This window comes from Sceloporus undulatus, chromosome 3 (genome assembly GCF_019175285.1).
Source record: "Sceloporus undulatus isolate JIND9_A2432 ecotype Alabama chromosome 3, SceUnd_v1.1, whole genome shotgun sequence".
In the NCBI taxonomy this organism is placed as follows: Eukaryota; Metazoa; Chordata; class Lepidosauria; order Squamata; family Phrynosomatidae; genus Sceloporus; species Sceloporus undulatus.
The window spans coordinates 254,602,093-254,629,049 of record NC_056524.1 but is presented as its reverse complement, the minus strand read 5'-3'; the positions used below and the strand labels follow the sequence as shown (position 1 = coordinate 254,629,049).

The 26,957-nt window shown below is 40.6% G+C and overlaps 1 protein-coding gene and 1 long non-coding RNA gene across 2 annotated transcripts in view; one reads left to right on the top strand and one right to left on the bottom strand.

The window, feature by feature from the left end:
• Positions 1-150: 150 nt before the first annotated feature.
• On the top strand, positions 151-3,542 carry LOC121925749. The gene is made up of 3 exons (XR_006102948.1): positions 151-789; positions 3,049-3,183; positions 3,410-3,542. It is a non-coding gene; the product is annotated as an uncharacterized LOC121925749 (long non-coding RNA).
• Positions 3,543-21,258: 17,716 nt separating this feature from the next.
• PRKCI (protein kinase C iota) overlaps positions 21,259-26,957 on the bottom strand; it is a 66,335-nt gene continuing 60,636 nt past the window's right edge. Inside the window, 5 exon segments of the mRNA XM_042458284.1 lie at positions 21,259-21,435; positions 23,734-23,849; positions 24,412-24,501; positions 25,278-25,357; positions 25,874-25,999. Of these exon segments, the coding sequence (XP_042314218.1) occupies positions 21,348-21,435; positions 23,734-23,849; positions 24,412-24,501; positions 25,278-25,357; positions 25,874-25,999 (500 nt within the window). The 3' untranslated portion in view covers positions 21,259-21,347.

The following is a 26,957-nucleotide window of genomic DNA, read 5'->3' as shown; positions in this document are numbered from 1 at the left end:
ATCATGAGAAGGAATGACTCAATGGAAAAGACAACAATGCTAGGAAAAGTGGAGGGATGTAGAAAGAGAGGAAGGCTACATGCTAGATGGATGGACTCTATTAGGGAGGTCAAGGGTATAAATACATAACCTAAGCAGAGCAGTGGAGGACAGGGAGTCTTGGAGATGTCTCATCCACAGGGTCAGCATGAGTTGGGATCAACTCGAAGGGCAGTTAACAACAGCGATCAGACCTAGCCATGGAAAAAGTGCCATGAAGTCACAACCAGTCCTTTAAAGGAGACCTGGTGGCGTAGTGGTTAATTTCAGGTACTGCAGCCACAAGATTGTGAGTCTGATCCTAGAACAGGGCTCCAAGGTTGACCCAGCCTTCCGTCATTTCATAGGTTGGTAAAATGAGTACCCAGCTTTTGGGTGCAAATTGACTTACAGATTGTAAACTGCTTAGAGAGTGCTGAGTTTACTGATAAGCGGCATAGAAATGTTCTTGCTATTGCTCTGGACTCAAAAGAAGGTGATTTTTGGCACACTTTCCCCACCATGTCACTCACTTCTTCACTTGCTTTGCAGCCAGAAAATTAGACTGGGCAGGAAAGTACATGGTACCAATCCTTGGGGAAGGCAGCAGGAGAGGGAGCTGAAGACTTCCTCTTCCCAGGACCATTTCTGTCTTAACAGCAACACCACACAAAAAGTGTGTGTGTGTGTGACCATCTGCAGCTTGGGATTCCTAGACACTGAGGGCCATAAAACATTTGCTCCAGTTGCACCACTGATAATCAAACCCTGGTATGAACAGCTCCAGAAATGGTTGGGAGTACACATTCCTTTTTCCTCTGCAAACCATGCCACCCTGAGCTTATCATGATTAATATAATATATCAATATGCATGGTATTTTACTGGCTGTCTTAAAATGTTTGTTCAGGGTTTTTTTTCTATGAGGAGCTAACCATCTAAATTTTGACATGGGTTAAAAACAAAGGTAGGGATGAGGGAAGCAAATACAATTAATATAATGTTATTGTAGCTGAGGTAAAGATTAATGGGCCCTAGTTAGCATAACCAGTGATGAAAAATGTTGAGACAATCAACATGTGGAGAGGCATACAACTTCCACCCCTGAGTTAAACTAAAGATTTCATTTAAAAAGTGAGCAGTGAAATGGAATTTAATGGGAGAAGTGATTAGTTACTTTTTCAAAAGGGCTCCATTCAATTTGAATATCTATTCTGGTCTTTGATATGAAAACTACTTCCATTTACATTTTATAAAGATGCAGCTCTTGCAACCAGTCTTAAAACATGTTTCCCACTGAATATGGTTGTCCATGTCTTTGAGACACCACGAACAGAAAAACGGCCTATACATTTAAATATATAAATTAAATAAATATATGCTTGACTTCCCAGATCTTTGTACCTGATCTTTGTACCTTTGCTGAAATAACACTAAAATGGTCATGTCAAAACACATCTTGTTGAGTAAAACTCAACAAGATGTGTTTTGACATGACCATTTCAGTGTTATTTCAGCAAAGGTACAAAGATCAGAGCTTTTGGTTCCTACTAGAATGAAATAAAGGCATCAAGTTATTTTAAAGAGCTTTGTATGTGGCACAAAGTAAAAAGCTCCACAAGGCAATTTTAAGATCTCTTTATAGCTCACCTTTCACATCTTCTAATGTAGTTTCTGATAGGTGATGTCTCTTTCACCCACACATGAAAGGAGAAGCGAGACAACAGATCTGCATTTTTAATGCGCAAGTGAAAATTGCTGTTCCAAATTACTTCATGTTAAAAGAGAGGTGTTGACTAGCATTGTACAAAAACTTAAAAATAACCTTCCTGTCAAGCTGGTTAGCATACACACCAAACCTGTTTCTCAAACTGTTAAGATGTATATGCAATTTTGTCACACTGTTTTATGAATTAATTCACATTTTTCATTCCAGTTAGTGAGCATCTCTCATTATTTAACACATCAGAGAGTATGATTCCTACATTATTTGAAAATCTAATTAAAACATTAGGACAGAAATTAAAAAAACAAAACAAAAATATATAATAATTATTTGAGCTAAAGCTGTGAAAGGGTAGTTTGATTTCATTCACAGTCAGCAGTCATTCAAATCAATTAACTTCTGATTTTAGTACTGAGGCAAAATTTACAGATGTGGTGAGGGAACTTAGACAAATATTTAAAAACATCTTCCCTATCATCCACATTTGGCTTATTAGTTCCCGTTAGTTATCTCTGACTTTCACCTATATCTTTGTTGGTAATATGGTGTAAGACTGAGTTGTCTCCAGAAGTTTTCTGTTTTACCACCTCATTTCTTTAGGACTAACCCTGTAAATTCTCCTGAAGCCTTCTTTTTTTTTTTCTTTTCTACTTCTCACTAAGTTTTGGGCAGAGACAGACTATGTTGCTTGTTCCCAATACCTTTGGTACACGTATTAGATTTATGAAGTGGAGAATTACACCAAATCTGGTAGGTGATCCCTGCAGCTCCAGAGTGAGAACTGAATTAAAGGCAACATTTAAAAGAAGTAGATGGTGGTATATTTAACAAAGTCCCAGAAACTGTTATGTTTACCTTCTGCAAATGTCTGCTTTAGAGAGCTAAGACCATACGAAGCAAACTCACCTTGAGATAAACCATTGATTAATCTAGTTCAGAGATATTGTCGAGTGGCAATAGTTTACAAAGGTTTCCTCTGCACTGCAGAAACAATTGTGGCTCAGTGCTGTGGCTTTCTGGGAACTGTAGTTTTGTTAGACATTTAGCCTTCTTTGCCATAGGGCTCTGGTGTCACAACCAACTACAATTCCCTGAGTTCCATAGCACTGAACCATGGCATTAAAGAGGTCTCAATCTGGATTATTTCTGTAGTATGGATGCAGCCTTTGTCCCCTCCTTCGATTGTATGAAACAAGAGGAATTATGCTGTAGCTGCTCTTGTTTAAGGGGGTTTCATTCATTTGGCTATTTAGGTGAACACATTGAAGTCCCTGCTTTTAGTAATGATTTTGTTTTCTTCTTCAGGGCAGAGGCAGTGTTCCAGTGGAATGTGTGTGGTTTTACCTGGTGGCACAGTGGTTACTGCTGGTACTGCGGCCACAGGGTTGTGAATTCGATCCCAGGGCTCCAAGATTGACTCAGCCTTCCATCCTTTCATAGGTTGGTAAAATGGGTACCCAGCTTGTTGGGGGCAATTGATTTACAGTTTGTAAACCATTTATTTAGAGAGTGTTTGGTTCACTGATAAGCAGTATGGAAATGGAAATGCTGTTGCTATTGTTAGGGCCATACTGCCATTATATGGTAGCCCTCCTGATAGATGGGGATGGGAGATAGGATTTTCCCTTTCATTAATTCTATTCCTGTTGCATCTATTATTCAACAGAATTTCTTAGAAATGTGTCACCAAAAAGGAACAGCTCATTCTGGACAGTGATACTACCTCCGACAATGGGGGACACCTGGCTCAAGGAGACAACATGTGAAAGGGATCTAGGAGTCCAAGTAGACCACAAGTTGAACAGGAGTCAACAGTGCGATGCAGCAGCTAACAAGGCCAATGCGATTTTAGGCTGCATCAATAGAAGTATAGTGTCTAGATCAAGGGAAGTAATAGTGCCACTCTATTCTGCTCTGGTCAGGCCCCACCTGGAATATTGTGTCCAGTTCTGGGCACCACAATTAAAAAAGGACATTGAGAAACTGGAGCATGTCCAAAGGAGGGCGACTAAAATGGTGAAGGGTCTGGAAACCTTGCCCTACGAGGAACGCCTTAGGGAGCTGGGGATGTTTAGCCTGGAGAAAAGAAGGTTAAGAGGTGATACGATAGCCCTGTTTAAATATTTGAAAGGATGTCACATTGAGGAGGGAGCAAGCTTGTTTTCTGCTGCTCCAGAGACTAGGACCCAGAACAATGGATGCAAGCTACAGGAAAAGAGATTCCACCTCAACATTAGGAAGAACTTCCTGACAGTAAGGGCTGTTCGACAGTGGAACACACTCCCTCGGAGTGTAGTGGAGTCTCCTTCCTTGGAGGTCTTCAAACGAAGGCTGGATGGCCATCTGTCGGGGATGCTTTGATTTGGATTTCCTGCATGGCAGGGGGTTGGACTGGATGGCCCTTGTGGTCTCTTCCAACTCTATGATTCTATGATTCTATCCTCATGGGCTTATACTTGCTTACAGACAGCCCCCCAAATTTAAACAAACACCTATCTACAATTGGCTATACAATATGGAAAATAGAGTGACGAGACTCTTCTTGCCAGGTGCCAACTTTGCTTCCATATCTACTATGGTGATGCAATTACAGACCCTAATAAGGGGTGCATTTACTTGCTCATCTTCCAAAATGATATATGATCTCCTTGACAACTATGGCCCTGTGCCTTCTGCGAGAATGAATGGACAGAAATCTAAAAATGGTAACACTCCAAAACCAGTATCCAAACAATCTCAGGGCACTCAGTCCCTGACCCCAAAGTCAGTAGAACAAAGGATGTGCAAGACTAGAAAGGGAGGCAAGCGAACCAGGATACCTTTACAAATTACACTAGGTTTGAACAGAGATAATGGCTTTTTAGCACACTAAATCAGCTGGTTTTTATTACAGTGGTGTGTTTAATAAAATGATCTTCAAGATAAGTCTCTGCCTTCAAAAGAACCAAGTTGCCTGAAAGCAGAATATATTGGTTTCATACTTCTGAGATGAACTATCTATCTATCTATCTATCTATCTATCTACGGTATTTATACCCTGCCCTTCAGCCCTAAAGGCTCTCAGAGCAGCTTACAATTATTATTATTTTTAATTAGACGGTTCCCTGCCCTCAGACTTACAATCTATAAAGACACGACACAAAAGGAGAAGGGAATGGTGGTGGGGAAGGGGATCAGCAGTTCTTCTCTCCCTCTGAGGCCTGGACCAAGGCACATGGCCTGGAATGAGAGCTCTTCTTCTTGGTGCGGGCAAGGTAGGGTTGCCATAAGTCAGGACCTCCAAACCGGGAAAAATGTAGGACACATTTTTTAAAATGGAGGACACACGAAAAAATTTGGTGATTTTTTTTTTAATGTTAATATAAATGCATGTTTCTTAGGCGTGATCAAAATGGAGGAGTACAAGCCTAGACCGAGGACGCAGGCTCCTCTGAGGGGCTTGTGTGCTCGGCCCAGGCCTGTCCTCCGAGGCCACTCTCCTCTTCCCAGACCTCCCCTTTCCTCCAAAAGGCTCTTTGAAGGGAAGGGAAGGGAGGCAGGAAAGGAGAGGAGAAACCTGGGCACTAGCCCGGTCCTGCTCTTCCCAGACCTCCCCTTTCCTTCAAAGGGCTCTTTTTGGAGCCCTTTCAAGGGAAGGGAGCAGGGAAGGCCAGGCCTCTCCTCAGCGGCTTCATTTTCCTCAGGCCAAAGGGAGCCTGCAGAAAATGCAGCCGCCGAGGAGAAGCCTGACCCAAGCAGGGAAGGTAAGTAGGGAACTAGGGAGGGAAGGAGGGAGGGAGGAGGCAAGGCGAGGGACTTTTGTCCCCAATCCGACGTCCCATGCTTTTTCACCGAGACTCTACTGTACACAGAAAGTGCACTTTGGGGGGGTGGGGAAACCTTTGAAAATGGGCACCCACCTCCTCCTCTTCCTCCTGTTTCCCCCTCCTCCTCCTCCTCCTCCTCCTCGCCATGCACTAAGAAAGGGCGCTTTCCCTGCCCCCTGGCTGGCCCAGAGTCTCACTCCTCCTCCTCCAAGGGTCCCACCTCCTCCCTTGAGGCTGGCCAATGGCAGAGTGGGGCTGGAAACAGCTCCACCCCAGCTGCTCTGCCATTGGCCGGCCAGCCTCAAGGGACAAGTGTTCCCTTTACTCACGATGGCTGCCGGCCGGGGCCCAAACCCAGGATTTAGAGTGAACCGGACCGTGACCATGCCAGTACCTCCAAAAACCGTTACAATCACGGGTGCAGCCGGGTTTATGGCATCCCTAGAGGCAAGGCCCAATGGAGCTGGCCTGCATCTCTACCTCTATGGCCGAATTAATTAAGTTAATAGTAGCAAATCTGTATGGATGGATACAGATACCAGATACCTATGGATACCAAAATTGTTGTTCTTTTAAGATTAATGACCAGTTTGACCATATACCTTTTCTGATCCCATTTCCACTTTGATGATGATAGTGACATGATTCATTCATTTGTGCATCTTTTTTGCAAAATTGGTACTTCGGTAGCTATAAAAATTTTAAATAAACATAGATAGATAAAAGCATTTTTTAGATTGTAAGCCCGAGGGCAGGGAACCGTTAACTAAAAGATTGCATGTACACGCTGGTAAATTTACAAGCGCTTCATAAATAAAGGTTTAATAATAATAAAATATACAAAAATTAAAGTAAAACCTAAAATGTTATTTTTAAAGTGGCAATTAAACTGTTCATAAAGCAAATAAACTAATTTTAAACAAATCTATAAAAAGAAAATATGAAGGCTGATAAAACTGAACAGATAGTAAAAATTCTTCCAATCTGATTCCATCTCCACATCAAACCTAAGACGGAATACTGTACTTCAGTGCATCTGAGGAAGTGGAAGGTAATCCACAAAACTCAAACAAATAATGAATCTTAAAAACGCGAAAAACTACATTCCCAATTTTCCTTCCTACCTTCTATACGGAAAAGACGTCTGTCTCTTTACAAATGTTTACATCAGTGGTTCTTGCTAATCTTGGACATCTGTGCTGGCCAAATGGCTGTAATAAAGTTGTTTGTTGTTTTTGTTGTTGTGTGTTGTTGTTGTTGTCTTGGCAATCTATAGCACAGTAATAATATTACATAGTAAATTGTTACAATAGCAGTCCAACATCATTCTGGTATGCAATCCGGTTGATGGCTCTATGGCATGTGTGAAACTGGGTTTACCTCAGAATCGGTGTGATGTTCTGCAAAATCTCTGGCCACCATCTGATACCAGATATTCTGTTTTGTTTGCAATTCAAGGCAAGATACATTTTAAAAAGTAGTTTACAACTAAAAAGGGAGACTATTTGTATTTGATCTACAATTAGCTAATAAGGAGACCCATTTAGATATAAACTACAAGCAATTTTCATCTAGGACAAAGTGTTACCATTGGATGTACAGACGGTACATTATGGGTGTGTGTGTTATATAGATTGTTTCAGCCTCTGAAAGACCTCCCCTTCAAATCTATGGAATAAAAGATTTCCATCTACCTATTATCAGCATCTAAATGTATTTGTACTGTGAGAGTAACAGTCTCCCCTGTTAATGGCAACTAATAACTGGAGTTGGCTGGATTTTTTAAAATCCCTTTCTGACACAGCAGAGGCACATTTGAGTGTCTTTAGGTATCTGTTTGTTACCATGTTCTTCCCATTGAGAAGTATTTTTTTACAATGGTTGTGGGGGGAACTTCCAAGTGGGGGAGCAGGAACATAACTGCCTGAGATAAGCTTAAAGATAAATTCTATCTCTAAACATATGTTCACAGATATGCTTAGATGTACATACTGTCTTTAAGCATATGCTGAGAGATAAGTTGAACCCTGCATCTCTTATTTAGATATTAAGCTGTACCATATGGCTTAAAACCCTGGAATTAATGCTTCCATAAGGGAACATGTACTGAGAGTCAGCCAAAATATGAACACAAGTAAAAAGCTTTAAAAATGTCAGGGAACATGTCTAAGTCTCATCCCCTCCCCTGGGAACTCATTCAAACTTTGAAAAACTAAAACCTTATCTTAAACAGAATAATGCAACTGAGTTGGACAACTGTAACAGTTTAGGGATCGATTTTCTGCTTGTCATGCAAAAAAGGTGCAAAAAATGTGATCAGAAGACCTTGTTTTGAAAAATTGTGTTTTTGAAATCAAAAGTGGAGTGGGGCCATGCAATCCATTTAAAATGTGAATTGCTGCTTCTAGGAGAGGCAATACATGCTTTTTTTGTGCTAGAAAAAGGCTATCGGGGAGTTTGAAAGAGTCAAGGACTTGTCTTTAGGGGCCACATCAACCTGAGGGACGTCTTTGTCTACCCCTGATATGGACAAATATAACAGTTTGATGCAGAACTCAAAATTTAGTATTAGAAGACCCTGCTTAAAACAGTGAGAACCAGGTGTATTAGTGGTTTGACTGTGACTCTAGAGAGCCATGTAAACCCACTGGGTGATCTTGGGCAGGTAACATTTTCTTAGCCACAGAGATGGCAATGGCAATCCCCTTCTAGAAACTTCTAGAAAACCCCACATGACAGGTTCACCTTAGACTCGCCATATGTTGGAAATTACTTGAAGGCACACAACAACAACTTAAAATAGTATGTCCTGTTCATGGTTTGTTTTGTTTTAACAAATAGTAACACTGTTACTTAAAAGTACTGAATGTAATAACTAGTAGCAACATTATTTTTTAAAATCTGTAGTGAGCAATGCAACTCATTACTTCTAAAACACTTTAGGAGATAATTTGAGGGAGACTGGGGGCTATTTAAGCATTAAGTGCATTAAAAATTAATTAAAGTGTGTTAATAAAGCACTATTAACAAGTAGTGTATATATTACTTGTGAGTAAACAGAATAAAACAATCCTGCTTTCATACTCTAAAAGTAATATGAACAAATCAATTCTAAAATAATGCCTCAAGGTCTGGTCCTAGAAATGTGAATTGTTTCCGAACACAGCCAATGTACTGATCTTTAGAATCATAGAATCATAGAGTTGGAAGAGACCGCAGGGCCATCCAGTCCAACCCCCTGCCATGCAGGAAATCCAAATCAGAGCATCCCCAGCAGAGGGCCATCTAGCCTCTGCTTAAAGACCTCCAAGGAAGGAGACTCCTACACTCTGAGGGAGTGTGTTCCACTGTCAAACAGCCCTTACTGTCAGGAAGTTCTTCCTAATGTTGAGGTGGAATCTCTTTTCCTGTAGCTTGCATCCATTGTTCCGGGTCCTAGTCTCTGGAGCAGCAGAAAACAAGCTGCTCCCTCCTCAATAGTGACATCCTTTCAAATATTTAAACAGGGCTATCATATCACCTCTTAACCTTCTTCTCTCTCCAGGCTAAACATCCCCAGCTCCCTGAGTCGTTCCTCATAGGGCAAGGTTTCCAGACCTTTCACCATTTTGTTGCCCTCCTTGGACACCTCCAGTTTCTCAATGTCCTTTTGAATTGTGGTGCCCAGAAACGGACACAATATCCAGATGGGGCCTGGACCAAGAGCAGAATAGAGTGGCACAATTACTCTCTTGATCTAGACACTATACTTTATTGATGCAGCCTAAAATTGCATTGGCCTTTTTAGCTGCCGCATCGCACTGTTGACTCCTGTTCAACTTATTGTCTACTTGACTCCTAGATCCCTTTCACATGTACTTTCATTCAGCATTGTCTCCCATCCTATAATGTGCATTTCATTTTTCTGCCCTAAGTGCAATACCTTACATTTCCTGTGTTGAATTTCATTTGTTAGCTTTGGCCCAGCTTCTAGTCTATTCAGATCATTTTGAATGTTGATCCTGTCCTCTGGAGTATTAGCTATTCCCCCTAATTGTGGCATCTGCAATTGAAAGTAATGCTCCAATTCTGTCATCCAGGTCATTGATAAAGATGTTGAATAACACTGGGCCCAGGACAGAGCCCTGTGGGACCCCACTGGTCACTTCCCTCCAGGCTGAAAAAGAGCCATTGTGAGCACCCTTTGGGTTCGGCCAGTCAACCAATACAGATCCATGTAACAGTTCCTTTGTCTAGCCCAATTTTCAAGCTTGTTTGCAAGAATATCATGGGAAAACTTGTCAAAGGCCTTACTGAAATCAAGATATACATATCACATCACCATCCCTTCATCTACCAAGCTGGTAATTTTATCAAGAAAGAGATCAGATTTGTCTGGCATGACTTGTTTCTCTGAAACCTGTTGACTTTTGTGATTATGGCATTGCCTTCTAGATTTCACAGACTCTCTGTTTAATGATCTGCTCCAGAATCTTCTTCCTGGTATGATGTCAGACTAACTGGACGATAATTGTTGGGATCCTCTTCTTCCCCTTTTTGAAGATGGGGACAACGTTTGCCCTCCGCCAGTCTCATCCTCTGTTTCAGGAGTTTTCAAATATGATTGCCAATGGCTCCGATATTACATTTGCCAGTTCTTTTAATACCCTTGGATGTAGTTCATCTGGTCCTGGAGACTTAAATTCATTTAGATTAAGAAGGTGTCCTCTACATCTCTTTACTTATTCTGTGCTGAATTCCCCTATTCTGTCCTCTGCTCCATTATCCCAGGTTGAGCACCCTTGCCTTTTCTGAGAAGACTGAGGCAAAGAAGGTGTTGAGTAATTCTGCTTTTCTCTGTCTTCTGTTAGCATTGCCATCTTCTCCACGCAGTGGCCCTAACCGTTTCCTTCTTCTTCCTTTTGCTGCGGACATATCAAAAAAGCCCTTTTGTTGTTCTTAACCTCTCTAGCAAGCCTGAGTTCATTCTGCGTTAGCTTTTCTGACTTTACCCACACATGCCTGCTATTTCTTTGAATTCCTTTTTTGTGATTTCCCCCTTTTCCATTTCTTATACTCTTCCGTTCAAACTCAGCTCAGTTGAAAGTTCCTTAGTCATCCATCCTGGTTTCTTGAGACACCTCCAATTTTTCTTTCTCACTGGAAACTGTTTGAAATTCTGCCTCAGTATCTGTCTTTTGAGAAACTCCCATCCCGCCGCAACTCCCTTCCTTTTAGTATTTCTGACCACGGGATCACCCTCATACCTCTCTAAGTACTGAAATCCGCTCTCCTAAAGTCTAGAATGCATGTTGACTATGCCTGGCTCTCCTTTCCATTGTATAACAAACTCCAGGAGAACATGGTCACTTCCACCTAAGATCCCACACTTGAACCCCATAACCAAGTCATCCTTGTGGTTAGGATCAGATCAAAATAGCTGAGCCCCTTGTTGCCTCCACCTTTTGGACCATGAAATAGTCTTCCAGGCAAGTGAGGAATTTGCTAGACCTTGTGGATTTTGCTGAGTTTGACTTCCAGCAAAATCAGGGAGTTGAAGTCACCCATCATACACATCTCTCTTTCTGACTGTGTGGTCATCTGTTCTAGAAAGATATCATCCAATTCCTGCATCTGACTTGGGGGCTGTAGTAGACTCCCACCGTAACATCCTTTGTTGTTCCCTCCCCTTTGATTCTTATCCAGAGCCTCCACCTGGCTCCCATGATTGATGTCCTGGATCTCTTCACTGGTGTAATATCTCTGACAATAGGCTATTCCGCCTCCTTTTCTGTTGGCCTATTCTCTTAAAAAGGTCATACCCTCTATTCCACATTCCAATCATGAGACTCACCCACCAGGTTTCAGTGATGCCTATTATATCATTTTGCTTTGGTACTAGGAGTTCAAGTTCATCTTGCTTATTTCCTATGCTCTGTGCATTAGTGTAGAGGCATCGCAGACCACAGGTCCCATTTACTTGTTGCTTGTGCAAGTTTATTTCCGCCCCACTGTGTGTCCTTGCACTTTTTTTCTTGTTTTCTCTATGTTGTGTTGACTATTTTCTCCAGCCCTTTCGCCTTCCTTAATATTGTCTCCCTTCCCCTCGGAACTCAGTTTAAAGCCCTCCTGATGAAGTTCTGAGGCTGTTGGCAAAAACATTTCTTCCAACTGGCATGAGATGCAACCCGTCTGTTGCAAGAAGTCCCTCCTCATGGAACCGCAGCCCAGATCAAGAATCCAAATTGTTCTCGCCGCACCATCTGCAAAGCCAGTTGTTCACATCCCGGTGTTCCTCCTCTCCTTCCTGGACCGTGCCCTCAACTGGCAGAAGAGACGAGATGACAACTTGTACATCCTTCTTTCAGCTTCCTACCAAGCACCTCGTAATCCCTTTTGATGTTCTGCAGGCGTCTTCAGTATCGTTGGTTCCCACGTGGACAAAAGCAAGGGGTATTGGTCAGTAGGCTTGACCAGTCTTGTCCAGCCTCTCTGTCACATCACGGATCTGCCCCTGGAAGACAACACACCTCTCGAGACATCTTGTCAGGCCTTGATCAATCACAATCCTGTTTGATATATGATGAAATAGAGTATCTCCTAGAATCAGCCAAGAATAGGATGTACAGTCGGCCCTCCTTACAGTGGTACCCCGGGATACGAAATGGACCCGTTTACGAAATTTCCGGGATACGAAAAATTAGAAAGGAAAAAACTGTCCGGGTTACGTTTTTTTTTTCCGCTTACGAAAAAAAATTTGGTGCTTTCGGCGCTTTTTCGCACGAAATAACGGCTTTCCAGCGCTAGCGGCTATGGCTTTTTCGGGTTGCGAATATTTCGGGTTACGAACGGCGCCGCGGAACGAATTAAATTCGTAACCCGGGGTACCACTGTGGCGGATTTGCCATGTGCGGATTTGAGCATACGCGCATGGCAAATCCGGAGGTTGTCCCCATGGCGGTGCGCGTGCACGCACGCCGCCATTGGGGACAATTCCCTCCCTCCCTCTCCTCCCCTCAATCTTCCTTCCCTCCCTCCCTCCCTCCTTACTTACCTTTTCCTCCCCGGTGCTGCGCACTGCTGCCGCCGCCACCGCCCGCCGGGCCGTAGCAGGGGGAAGGCGGGGTGGGGGTTTGGAGGAAAAGAAGCCCCAGGAGCAGCATCCGGCCATTCCCCAGCAATGGCGGCGGAGAGGAGGAGGAGGAGGACACGAGCGCCTGGGGCCTCTTCGGCCTCCTCTCCGCCCCGGCGCCAGCACCTCGATGCAGGGGCCGAGTGGCAGACTGGAGGCCAAGAGGCCTCCACCCCCACCCCCGGCCCTTGCACAGAGGTGCTGGCAGCGCGGCGGCGGCAGGAGGCCAAGAGGCCTCTCCGCTGGTCCTCCGCTGCACTGCTGCTGCCACAGAAGGGCCGGTTGGCAGGCTGGAGGCTTCTTTCCCAAAAACCCCACCCGGCCTCCCCCTGCTATGGCCGAGGTGGCTGTGCGCGGCAGACGCGCTGCACCGGGAGGAAAAGGTAGTTAAGGGAGGGAGGGAGGAGGAGGGAGGGAAGGAGGAAGGAAGGAAGGAAGAAGGAAGGAAGGAGTTGGGGGAGGAAGGGAGGGAAGTTGTCCCCAAGGCAGCGCGCGTGCACGTGCGCCGCCATGTGGACAACGGGACTTGAGCATACGCGGATTTTGGTATAGCGGGGGGTCTGGAACGGATCCCCCGTATACCAAAGTCCGACTGTATTCCTATCAGTGCAACATTCAGAAAATTTGTACCATTTCTTTCAGAAAATTACTGATGCAATTCCTCAGACAGCTCCACAGAAATTCACAAAATACAAAGCAAGATGCAGTCAGCTACAACCAGAATTCTTATGCTATTATTCTTTAATATAAGTATTAAAGATACACTCAAAAATACAAAAACTGTAATCTTCTGTTCCAGTTTACTCATTAAAAAACTAATGAACTATGTTTCAGACCATGAACACTTATGCCATAATAATTTCTTATTTGTTTTCAAAGACTGTTATTGCTACAGACAAAATACAGCTAACCTTCAGGAATTTAACTAGGTAGAAGTGAAGGTCTGTTTGTTCAGATATACACAGGGTGGCTGGGGGCACGTGGGTGGGTAGAATTTTAAAAGACTCAGTACATTGCAACATGCCACAACTCCATCTGAAATCAAGGTGAGTAGGGTCTTTAGGCAACAGGCAGCATCTGTTGTCATTGGTCATAAACAAGAAGAAAACTGTCCCATCCACGTCTGGTCCAATATACAGGCAATGATCACCTGTTTTCTGTCATTCACGTAAGACTGCTTCTGATCTTAAGGCAAAAGACAGCCAACAGATAGCAGGATTTCAGCAGCAAACAGCGGGTTTGGATAAGGCAAAGCCATCAGTTTGTGGGATTTACTTGGCATAATTCTAAAAATTAATATTGATGTGCTACTTTTTAACCATGTTCATGGTAGTTTATGACAAAGTAAAAAAAAAAAAAAAGAAGAAAAAAAGGATAGTCATATAATAAAAACTGTATATGGTCCAAAACACACTGAAGAATAACCCAGTTTGAGACCGTTAGCTTCCATGGCTGAGTGCTAAGGAATCGGGGAAATGTAGTTTATTGTTGCACCAGAGCTCTATCACAGAGAAGGCTAAATGTTATAAAACACTACAATTCCTAGAATTCCCCAGCATTGAGCCAGGGCATGTAAGCAGTCTTAAACTGGATTATTTATTTCCATGTGTTTTGTCCCGACTTTAAATCCTATAAAACATAAAGACTAAAAGAGAGGTGGAATTAGTGTTGCAAACGTTCTAGCCTGGTAAATGAGATCTAAAGATTAAGTAGGCATTCAACAAACATTTTGAGGAACATAGTCAGTGGTGGGTACCACTGTAGAAAACATTTTCTTAAAAGCCACTGTACCTTACCCAGCAGGACATCCAGAGAAAGGCCTCAGTAAAAGGTTGGTTAATGTGAGGATCTTTACATCCGTAAGAAAGGGGGCAATCAGAACAGTACCTATACATTTAAACCTGGGTTTTGTGTATTGGAACGCAGCTAGATGCCTTTATTTTATCAACAGGTTGAAGAGAAAATGTGTATCCTTTGGTCAGTCTCACTCCCACTACTCAAGTGCAAGTCTGAACAATTTTTGGTTCTCCAAATAAGGTGAGTCAAGGTATTCACTGAATTTCCCTCATGATTTCAAGGACATATACTACAGGTAACCATTGCTGGAGTTTAAAATTATTTGCATTTATTATCAACGTATTGACTCCCTCCTGTGGGTTAACAACTAGGATTTACATCATTGGCATTATCCAATGGCTGTATTCCTTTAACAGAATGGTAGAATCCCCTCCCTATTGTAGCCTCCTGCTCGTCCCCTAAACCAGGCCTGGACACTTAACAAAATCCGTTGAAGCCAATTTCCAGGCTTTCAGGGTTAAATTGGGAGGAGAGGCAAGTTCTGCTAAGGTTGCCAGAGGAATGTTGGATCTCATGGTTTATGCTATCACGTCAGTACTCTGTTTGTGCTATCCTTCATAGGTTTTATATTACATATGCAAGGACAGAAAAAATATGAAGAACAGCAAAACAGGATTTCTAGTAGCTTGAGTAGAAATTCAGGATCCAGCCAAATGAAGGAAACACAAGTTGAATATAAGCTCCTACTAGTCTCCCTTTGCAATTTGCAGGCAGGTAATTATGTGGAATTGTACAAGGCACACAGTTCAGTCTTAGAATCATAGAGTTGGAAGAGACCACAAGGGCCATCCAATCCAACCCCATTCTGCCATGCAGGAACTCTCAATCAAAGCATACTTAACAGATGGCCATCCTGATGTATATGTGTGTATGTATGTGTATACACACACACACACAGACAAGGGGGTGCTGCTGAAAGGCCAATCTACTTGCCAAAATCTGAGCATACCTTTTGTCACTGTAACTTGAAAGTGTTGTTTTACATTGTAAGCTGCATATTTGTAGGACCATTGCTCTAATTTCTGCATTTTTTTTTAGATTGTTGATAGAACCATGTCAACAAAAAGCATGGGATTTTCAAGAGCTGAACTCTGGGTTGTCATGAAGCTCCTGTTTCTGCAGAAGAAAAAGTATAAAGGAAACCTATGACTGTATGATGTTAACATTGAGTGACAAGTGCCTGTCATGTTGAACTGTGAAAGTGGTGTGCTAACTTTCAGTGTAGAGATTTTGAGACCAAAGATGCAGCAAGGTCTGGGAGGCCTTCAAGTGTCAACTCCTGAAATTGTTATTATTATTATTAACCTTTATTTATAAAGTGCTGTAAATTTACACAGCACTTTACATACAGTCCTGTTAATTAGACGGTTCCCTGGCCTCAGGACGGTCTTCAACTCCATTTTGAAGCTGGTTAAAGAAGTGATGGCTCTTGTTCGGGGAGGAAGAAGGTTCCAGGAGTGAGGGGCAGCGAGTGAAAAGGGGCGAATCCGAGATGGGGCAGAGGAAATCCTGAGCTGAGAAGGTTGACCTTGACTACCAGAATGGAGGGCCCAAGTGGGAAGGTGAGGAGAAAGAAGGTCTGATAAGTAAGGGGGGGCCAGCCCATGGAGGGCTTTAAACGTGGACAGCAGGAGCTTATACTGAATACGAAAAGGGAGGGGGAGCCAGTGAAGGGATGCCAACACAGGAGAGATGTGGTCACAGCGGTGGGCGGATGTGATAATGCGTGCAGCTGAATGCTGGACAGAAATTAAAGGACGGAGGTGAGAAAGAGGAAGCCCTGCCAAAAGGATGTTACAGTAATCCAGTCGTGAGATCACTAGGGCATGGACCAGGATCTTGGCAGTAGAGGCGGAGAGAAATGGTCGGATTTTGGCAATATTGTACAAAAAGAATCTACAAGCCTTGGCTGTGGTCTGGATCTGAGGGATACATGACAGAGAAGAGTCAAAGATAAAACCAAGACTGCAGGCTTGCTGGACTGGTTGAATAGAAATTGTCGAGTGTGTTCACGATCTGATATTGGCAGATTGGCAAATGTCAGCGAGAACAATTGCTGAGACACTAGAGATATCCTGGGGATGTGTTGGGTTTCTAATTCATGAGCAATTGGCTATGCAGAAGCAGTGAGCCAAGAAAGTGTCGAAGTGTTTGAATGCTGATCAGAAATGAAATTGAGTGGATACCTTGCAGCGTTTTGATTAATCTAGTGATAATTTTTTGGAATGACTTGTCCCTGTTGATCAAACATGGTTACATCACTATGATCTGGACACCAAATAACAATCCTTGCCATGGCAGCACTTGTTTTCCACAGCCAAAGAAATTCAAGATTCAAAGGTCTCCAGGATAGGCCATGGCTAATTTGGGGGGATAAGGAAGGTATTTTGATGACTATCTTCAGAATGGCCAAACTGTTGTATTCTCTTTTTGCAGGACAATGTACTTGCTCAAAGGTCTGGCAAAATGATGGATGTTTTGGAGAATTCCTATGCACTAGCTCATGCTCCATCTGATTATTCCCCACTTTCAAGCCTTAAAGAGTTTGAAAGGAATGATTTAAATGATTCAGAGGGGATAGCAGCAGCTGAGCACTATTTCAGTGATGAGACATCAGAATTTTTTGAAGGTTAAAGCAGCTTGAGAAACAATGTGTCAAGTGTGTCAAACTTGAGTGAATTTATGGAATAGTATGTAAGTCTCATGGCTCTAGGTCATATATACTGTATATCTGCACTATTTACTCCATACAGAACCCTTTGCCAACAATTTGATGTGTTTCTAAATGGAAGCCTCCTTCATTGCCAACATAGTACTTCACTGTTATGTGGGAAGTAATCTGTTAAATACACTATACTATTGGAATGAGTACTGTGGAATGATTTCCCTCCCCTCTCCTCTTTTTCTATGTCTTCTATTGATAGATGGAAATCAGTATAGTTTTGTTTGTTTTTTGCAAAGTTTGAGGATTGCAAAGAGAAAATGTGATGTACATATGTTCTATGATGCAGCCCCCTTGAAACTACTAATTATTCTATCTAAGAGTGTTCTTCTCTAAATAGGAGGTTCCAATTTATATATTCTCCTGATGGATTAGGATTTTGGAATTTATCTTCAGAAACAGCTAAATCTGTGTTAATCAGTCAAATTAACACATACTGCATCCAATATTGACAAATAAATAAATAAAGTGTAGGTTGAGTCTCCCTTACCTGAAATGCTTGGGACCAGAAGTATTTGAGATTTTGGAGTATTTGCATATACATAATAAGGTGTTTTGGAAATGAGACCCACATCTAAATACTAAATTTATTTATGTTTTGCATACACCTTATACACATAACCTGAAGGTAATTTTGTACTATATTTTAAAATAATTTTGTGCATTAAACAAAAGTTTGTGTAGACCGAATCATCAGAAAGCAAATGTGTCACTGGTGCATTCCGGATGGGCCCTGTTGGGCGCCGTTGTTACACGCGAGGGACGGCACTTCCTGACACGCCTTGCCCCTCACACGTAACGAGGGCGTCAAAATGGCAGCGCCCTATACAGATGGGTGCTGCCATTTTGATGTGACGGACGCCTAGCGTCCGCATGTCTTGGCGCCCTCATGACAGTGCAAGGGCGTCATTGGTGCCTTGCGACATCAGAACGGCACCGCAAGAACCACCTGCTTTTTGTGGGTTCTTCTTGCTGCACTGGGGAACTGCGTGGTTTGTTTGCTGCGGTTCCCTCGCACAGCAAACACAGGCGCTGGCAGACCGCCCTTTTGAGCGGTCTGTAAAGCGCCACTGTTGTCTCAGCCACCCATGAAAAACCATTTGGATTTTGGAATATTTTGGATTTCCAGATTTGGAATGATAAACCTGTAATTAACATAGATAATATTTAAATACATTGAGCAAAAGGTACAAAAAGTGAAACATGGGATTTAAACAAAAAATCCTTGTTTTATTTTTTAAAACTTAAAATGGACAGTTAAAAAAAGTGTGTAGAAATACAGGATATGATTATACAATATAATACCGAAGACTGCAAAATGAAGAAAACACATCATACAACAAGTAGGTAACAGTACCCATCAGTCCAATTTTTATACTAAAAGATTATTTCTCATCATGCTGTTTTAGCTGTCCACGTCTGAATTCCCTGTTCTACATTTTAAGACAGCCTTTACACATTTAACAAAATGTTCTAAAAATGAGTATCATGGCACTTGTCTGAAACAAATACGTAAAACAAAAACCTGCCATCTGCTTTAAATTTCTCACTCAAATCTGTGTTAAAAGTGACACCACAACAATGAAATATATATAACACACATATACAGGGCAAGGAGTAGGAGCCTATTGTAGTATCTGTACATTCATTCCTTTTGTGCTTGGAAGAAGGAAAATCTTGAATTTAGAATCTAATTCACTTACAGTTGTGAGATTCAGAAAATGTACCTCTGACAAAGCTGTTTTGTACCATGCAGATTATGAAATGAAACCACTGTTAGCAGTTTAATTCCACTTCAGAAAAGCAGTCTAAAGGGCAGAAGATAAGCATTTAAATTATTTCACACAGATATCTTTGTCTACCTTGAAGAATATGAATTCAAAGATTACTAATCAGTTTGTAAAAGTAGTGTTTTTAGATGTACCCTGTAACTGGCATGAAGGTTGGTCAAGTATGAAGGGCAAACAAAAAAGGTAGATTCCTCCTCTTTAACATGTCAGTGTTTTTGAAAAATACAATGAAGACAATTCATACTATTAAAATAGGCTTTTTTTTTTGTCTTAACATACAAGTGTACCATAAAATTCTCAGCAGCAGAGTGAGAAATTCACATCATAGAAGGATAACTCTGATGTGCTTTGTTTTGGATTGTTGTGTTAATACATCCACACAAAGTTTTGTACCAAACTTTTCAAAGAACACTTTGAAGAAGCAATTTACACATTTGGAATCTCCAACCTGCAGTTGCTTTTCAAATGCTGTATGCAAATATTTCTTGTTATGCAGACATTTAAACTTGCATCTTGGTTTACTTTACACTTTTATTCATTTCTGCACTATATTAACGAATGTGGATCCATTTAGAAAATCTTTGCAATCATCATATATAGCTGAATGTATAGGACCATCAGATGATCTCAAGTGTTAGCCACACTTCTCAAGTCACTTTAGCAAAGAGATCCTTTTGCAAAATTGTAGTGTAATATTTTTCAAATGTTGTAGTTGCAGTAGAGACTACTGTACTAGCTTTTTTTTTTATTCTGGAAATAATTTCTCCTCTATTTTGATAGAACCTACAATATTATAAAAAGATGACATGAGGTTTTAGGTGTGAACATTAGCTGCCTATTTGTGCTAAATATTACTTTATCCTCCTGCTGTGTTTTTAATTTAAATTGTCACCATACCTCATCCTAGCTCCTTCTAAAAGCTCAGAAAGGCACTCATTTACATAGCAAGGATATGAAGTAAGAAACTGTGTTAACAATGAAAAGTAAATTTGGAATCAAGTCTTCTACCCAGTATGCATTAGCAAAATCCAAGGAAGCATCTATTATTGTCCTCGGCTCTATCAAGGTTAAAGTAAATGCTGTGCTACTTGCATCAAGTCAGTAACAAAGCTTCAGCTATAATCCTGGAGAGATCCATAAAAGCAACATGAAGGAGAAATTCAGATGTTTAAAGTATAATCCTATGCACGTTTTATTCAGAAATAAGTTCCACCAAATTCAATGAGACTCACTCCCAAATGCATAGGACTAACATACTGCCAATGTGGAATATTAAAATTTAGGATGGGTATGTTTAGCCTGGAGAAGAGAAGGTTAAGAGGTGATATATGATAGCCTTGTTTAAATATTTGAAGGGATGTCCTACTGAGGATGGAGCCAGCTTATTTTCTGCTGCTCCAGAAAATAGGACCTGGAAAAATGGATGCAAGCTATAGGAAAAGAGATTTCACCTCAACATTAGGATGAACTTTCTGACAGCAAGGGCTGTTTGACAGTGGAACACACTCCTTCCTCGGAGTGTAGTGGAATCTCCTTCCTTGGAGGTCTTTAAACAGAGGCTGGATGGCCATCTGTCATGAGTGCTTTGTTGTGAGTTCCTGCATGGCAGGGGGTTGGACTGGATGGCCCTTGTAGTCTCTTCCAACCCCATGATTCTATGATTAAGTCCAGTTCACATCAAATGCTTAACCAAGATTTTCAGACTGGGAGTGTACCACAGTATTGCATGCATGTCCCCTGCCCACCTTTAACTGATTTCAGCATAGCACTAGGAACATTGAGTTGGGTTCACACTCAAACCTGGCTGGAAATCTACCTGGCTTTAATCAGGTTTCTCAAAAGATAATTTAATACCAAATGTTTATGTTCATTTTCAACTGTGCTGGTGACAATCGTATGTAAGAATGAAAACAGATGAAGAAGAAAAATATACATGACCCAGTGGTTCAAATCCCTAATCCTAGTTTTCAACCTGAGGTGTAAACTAGGCCTTACGTATGGCTTGCTGAATTTCACTTAATGCACCAGGTGCTCTTTAACAGGACTACTTCAGAAAGATAAGAGCTGTACTGTATTTCAAGCAGAACCAGTTGACAAATTCAGTAGGCATCCAGTGGGGAAACCTCAATGTTCTATTTTAACTTTGGCAAATTTGGTTTTCAGATTTTCTTATACTTCATTAAATGCATTAAGCTGATAGCAAGTTAGTATTTTATACTAGATGGCAAATGAGAGGTAAATGCATTTTATTAATTCCATCCCAAACTGTTCACAAAGAATATCATCAGTAACAAGTGGCACAGTTCAGAAGTGGGAGATCAGACACATTCCTCGGCAGACATCAGAAGGGGGTTGATGTATTCAAAGCCTTCAAATTCAGACTGATCAATCTTCTTCACAATGTCACTGAAATAAAAGCAGCAGTGTAATTATAAAATGTATGTTATAAATATATACATTTCAAGAAAGACACAGCTTTTCATTTTTCTCCTATATTTTTTAAACATGTGTCCCTGATAAAGAAGACTGTAAGCTTGGAAACCTTGTCTAATGTATTTTGTGCCTTTTGGTTTATATTTTATTTATTTATTTCAAGGATTCATATCCTGACTTTCTCCCACAATGGGATTGAAAGTGGGTTGGCCCAGTAAAGATACCACAGTAATATACATTTTGGATTTTGTTATATGCTGCTGTTTGACCAATATGGCTACCCCTGGATAAACAAAGCTGCTATTCACAATAACAAAATACTACAGATAACATGGTTCTGTTAAGGATTCTGTAAAACCCTTTTATTGCTAATCTAAAATTCAAGAAGCCCTGGTGACAGAGTGGTTGAATATCAGTACTGAAGCGTTAACACTGAGTTTGAACTCGCAGGGCTCCAGGTTGACTCAGCCTTTCATCCTTTTGTAATTGTCTTATTGCTTTTGTAACAGATTGTTATCTTTCTTCATATTTACTCTGTCCTCCTCCCTTGTCTCCCCACTCATTTTTATAGTATTCCAGAATGGAACTGTGGACCATCGACTGGAATTCTGGACCATCAATAATTTGGATTCTATCTAAGAAACAGTGAGATATCATTGGATAATGCGTAATATTTCAAATAAAGTCCCTTTTTGCCATTGCGATTTTATCTGTACTAGTTTCATTCAGATGTGTTTCTTTTTCAGTCTGTTTGGAACTGCTCCCAGAGCATCTGTCAGTGCAAGAACGACAACTGTTTTCTTTTCTCAGACACAATGAACAATTGTTACTGTTATATACAATTTCAATATTCTTGCTTTTTTCAAAAATGAGACTCAAAGTGGCTTACAAGCTAAATTAAATATAGTTAAAACATACAGAGAAAAAAATTTGTAGATCTCTTCTTTCACACATCCAAAATCAAGATTATTCAAGAAAAAGCAATGCACCCAATATCACTGCCACTGTCTAACTATCCTCTAGGCGTATGGGGAAGACCCAGTGTTTCTTGTGGACTGTTCCTCCTGTCTATCCAGAGAATACATGTGTTTACAATAACCAACCGATCTGTTCTTCAGATCTGGAAATGTATCTATATTTTTCCGCACATAAACATGTAGTGCCGACATAGGGTAGATTCTTTGTCTGCAAGATGACTTCAGATTCAAATCATGACATCTCCAATTAGATCAGTCAAGTACCAGAGTTTGGAAAAGACAAATGGCTGAGACCATGAAGAACCATATCTGTAATATGTATAACCCAACCCATACACACTCAGCTCCTTTGGGAGACATATACTTCAGTCAACCAAAATTAGGCTGACTTTACACAGGGGGCACTTTCTTCAGCCACCTGCAGGCTGTGGAACAACCTGCTGGAAGAGGTCTGTCAGCTGGATACACTATCTGAGTTTAAATGAGCAAGGAAGCCCAGTCTCTTTCAGCCAGCCCATCCAGATTATTTTCCAATTATAGTTTTTAAAATATTTATTGATGAATTTTAATGTCTTGGATTTATATGCTCTTTTAACTGATGTTATTTGTTGCTATTCCCCGCCTCAATCCACAGGGAGAGGCAGGCAAGATGATGATGATGATGATGATGATGATGATGATGATAATAATAATAATAGGTATAAAAGAGCCTCCTATACTATACTGGCTAAGCAATTACAAGCACCACCCCAAGGATCTTAGTCTCATAAGTGCTATTAATCAGAGCTTGCTGGGTAATCCACTAAATGTTTTTCCGTTTATCATAGTGGGTCAGTCATATGATTAAACCAATGAAACGAAGGATCCATTCAGAAAGTGTTCATAAGCAAGGGTTAGAATGTCTACAAACAAGACTTCATGCCAAAAGCCTTTGCTATCTATTCTAGCAAATCGTATTTAGAGAGATTATGTTAGCAGACACCACAGCTACCTGCCACTTTGATAAATCTCAGGTTTACAAAACAGTATCTTAGGTTTAAAGAACAGTAGTCTGCCTGATTTACTACTTTTAATAATAATAATAATAATAATAATACGTTTTATTTATAGACCGCTATTCCGCGATGATCATAGCGGTGTACAGTAAAATCGTAATATAATACAAAATACAGTTAAAGGAGGGAGAAGTCTCGTCCTTCAGGCAGTCCCTGATGTTGCTGGGTCTGCCTGATGGCTCCCTCTGAGGCCGAGATGACAGTTGAAATATAATAAGTTTAAAATATAATTTACTTACTCATCATCAGGAGTGAGCTGAACAGGTTCATTGGTGAACTGGGAATCAAAGTTGTCCAGACCAAATTCTCCAGATATGTTTGGTTTAAATGGAGGAACCACCTGCTTTTGTTCCATCTAGGAGTAAGTTCACAAAACATTTTTTTTAAAAAAAGAATTCATATAACTACTGAAGACATTAAAGCTGATTCATATTTTTGACAGGACAAATAGATTTTGCACTTCATCCCTCTTGTGCACATCAAAACATGCAATGACATGTTAAAGGTGCTCTTGAAGTACTCAGATGACACTAAGTTGCAGAGTCCATGGGTCTCCCTAACTGCCTATAAAATAGCGCTAGTAAAAGTGATAGCAAGTGGCCCAGTGCTGATCTGCGAACTATCAGCTGCAAATCCATGGAAAATCTCCAGGAAACAATGCAATTATGATTACACACACACACCAGTCTTTCACATCAGATAGCCTAAGAAATGCTTCTGTAAAGTACATCTTCCTGCCCAAAAAGATTTTTACAAGATCTTGCTATTTCAGAAGCAATACAAATAAGAATATGAAAGCATATGGGGAACATTCAAAGTGTTCACTTTAGTTTCAATGGCAACAGCTAGTGAATCCAAACAACCCTGCAGAAATTCATTATACTTTATTCACTTTTTTTAAAGCAACACACACTTACCAGATCCCAATCAACATTACGGAAAAATGGATGTCCCTGAATGTCTGCAAACCCTGTTTGAGGATGGCACCCCAAGCGTTCTTTTGGATCCTTTAAAAGGAAAAAAAATATTAGTTGAAGTCAAACCAATAATATAGGTTGAGTACCTTTTATCCAAAATGCTTGGGGTCAGAGATGTTCTGTGTTTGGGATTTTTTTTTGGATTTTGGAACATATTTGCATATACATAATGAGAGGTAATGAGGTTGGTCAGAGTCTGGGGATCTATGAAATATCAGGAATCCAAATGTAGTGCTTGGCATGAATCAACACCTCCTACCATTTCAGATGCTTGTGTCTCTCTCCAGCCTTAGCTCAGAAAGTTTTGGATTTTTGAGTATGTTGAATTTTGGGGAATTCCGCATAAGGGATACTCAGCATGTACTGAAACTGAGTGAAAAATTAAGTGTGCTGATTGTATAAATCTTGGACTATTATGGATCTGAAAATATAGTCTGATTTTTGGGGGGTGAGAGGGATTGTTCTTGCCCCCGCCACGGTTGCCTAATGGGTTAAACTAATGTAAGAAAGGGGACTTGTATTCTACATTTTTTCCTAATGGACATACATGGCATAGAAATGTTGACATAAATAACATTATAATTGCAAATAAAAGACATGTCTCACTTTCTTGGTTATATGTTAAAATAAAAACTAAAATTGAATTAAAAAATTAAAAGTAAAGAGCCCTCCCTTTGCCATCTATGTCATCAGACCTCAGAGGGAGAGAAAGGCCTGTCAGCTCCATCAGGCCTGGCCTAAAGAAAGAAGATGAGCCCTCCCTCCAGTCCATCTGCCATGGTCCAGTTTGATACTTAAGTCCTTACCTTATTTAGAAAGCTTTTTAGAACACTTGCTGCCTTCACAGAAAGGGATCGTGGGATACGGATTTGCTTCTCCAAAATAACTAGAAAAAAATAAAGAGATTTACAATTTTATGGATTTTGATTGAGAAATCTAAAGACACATGGAGACTGAAATAAATGAATACATTAGAAATTTACTTTTTTCTGCCATATAGCAGCTTTTTATTGATTTCACAGAAATGTCTTGCACCTCCATAAGAAATATGCTCTTCTGGATAACTTCCGGTCTTATTTGCTTCTTGTTGGGTGCTTTGGACAACTGAAGCATTAAAAGGGCTTGCAAAATTTTTGTGTGATAGCAAACTGACACCATAATCTTCATTTATTGTCTCTGTAATCCCAAAATATCCAAAAGAGGGGGGATATTTTCAGTTGCCTGAAGGCAGCACTAAATTAACCCAAAAGAAGGCCATTCTTAGGCTAGTTTTGTACAATAGTTGCTCAAATAAACATGAATCTAATGGGTATTTGCAGGAGAAAAGTTCTGCTTTGTTATATGTTTCAGCATCTAATTGCTGTCCTAATACAAATGAACTTGGCCATTTAGAATTACTCACCTTGGAAAAGATAGTCTTCTGTATTTTGATCAGGATTATCAGAACTTCCAACAATATCAAAAGGCGATCTTCCTGCCATCATTTCAAACATCAGCACACCCAAAGCCCACCAGTCCACACTAAACCCTATAAGTTAGAATAAGGAAGTGGAACACATAAACAATTTGATATCATCACCTATATATTGGACAAAGCATTAAATATTTAAACATGTGATACGATGTTAACAAATATAACATGAAGATGAACTTGCTTAAAATAGTGATTTAACCAAGGAATTAGAAGTAATCTGCATGAACAAGAAACTCTAGGCTTGTTCAATGTCTTCATGATCATTATGGCCTATTTCTCTTGAAGATGAGATGATAAAGCTGCTTCTCCTTCACAGAAAAAGATTTGCACAAATAACATAACATATATTGGTGGCGTGTGAAAGATTCAACCATAGCCTGCTCATACACACCTTGGTTTGCAGGGATTTTTATTTTTGTATGAAGGTGTTTCATGTGTGGCACTATACCCAACATAAAGTAACACAGTGGATAAAAAGAGTTTATCACCTCATTTGACACTGTGAAAACTAGGTCTACATCTGAGATCCTTCATGAGTCACTGTGTATAGTGGACCCATGTTATACGCTGGGGTTTGGTCCCAAGATCCCCCGTGTATAACAAAACCCGTGTATGCTCAAGTCCCATTAAATATAATGACATAGCAAAATGGTGTCCCATATAAAAAATGGAAAATCAAGGTTTGATATTTGAAATTTATACTTTCAAAAATATTTTCAAACCGTGGATGCTTGAATCAGTGTATAAAAATCAGTGTATAAGAAGGGCCAACTGTATATTCATGGGAATTCAGCACCACATAACTCCCAAGCATTGACATATCCCAGCATAATTCTTCTCAATCTGCTCTAGTGGAATCAAGTGGAGATTTGAATGCATACCCCTGTACATTATGCAGTAGCATTTGCCCTAGGCATTGAGCCCTGTGTTATCAGATTAAGAACTGGTCATTACAAAATACAGTCGGCCCTTCTTATACACAAATTTTTTATACACAGATTCAAGCATCCAT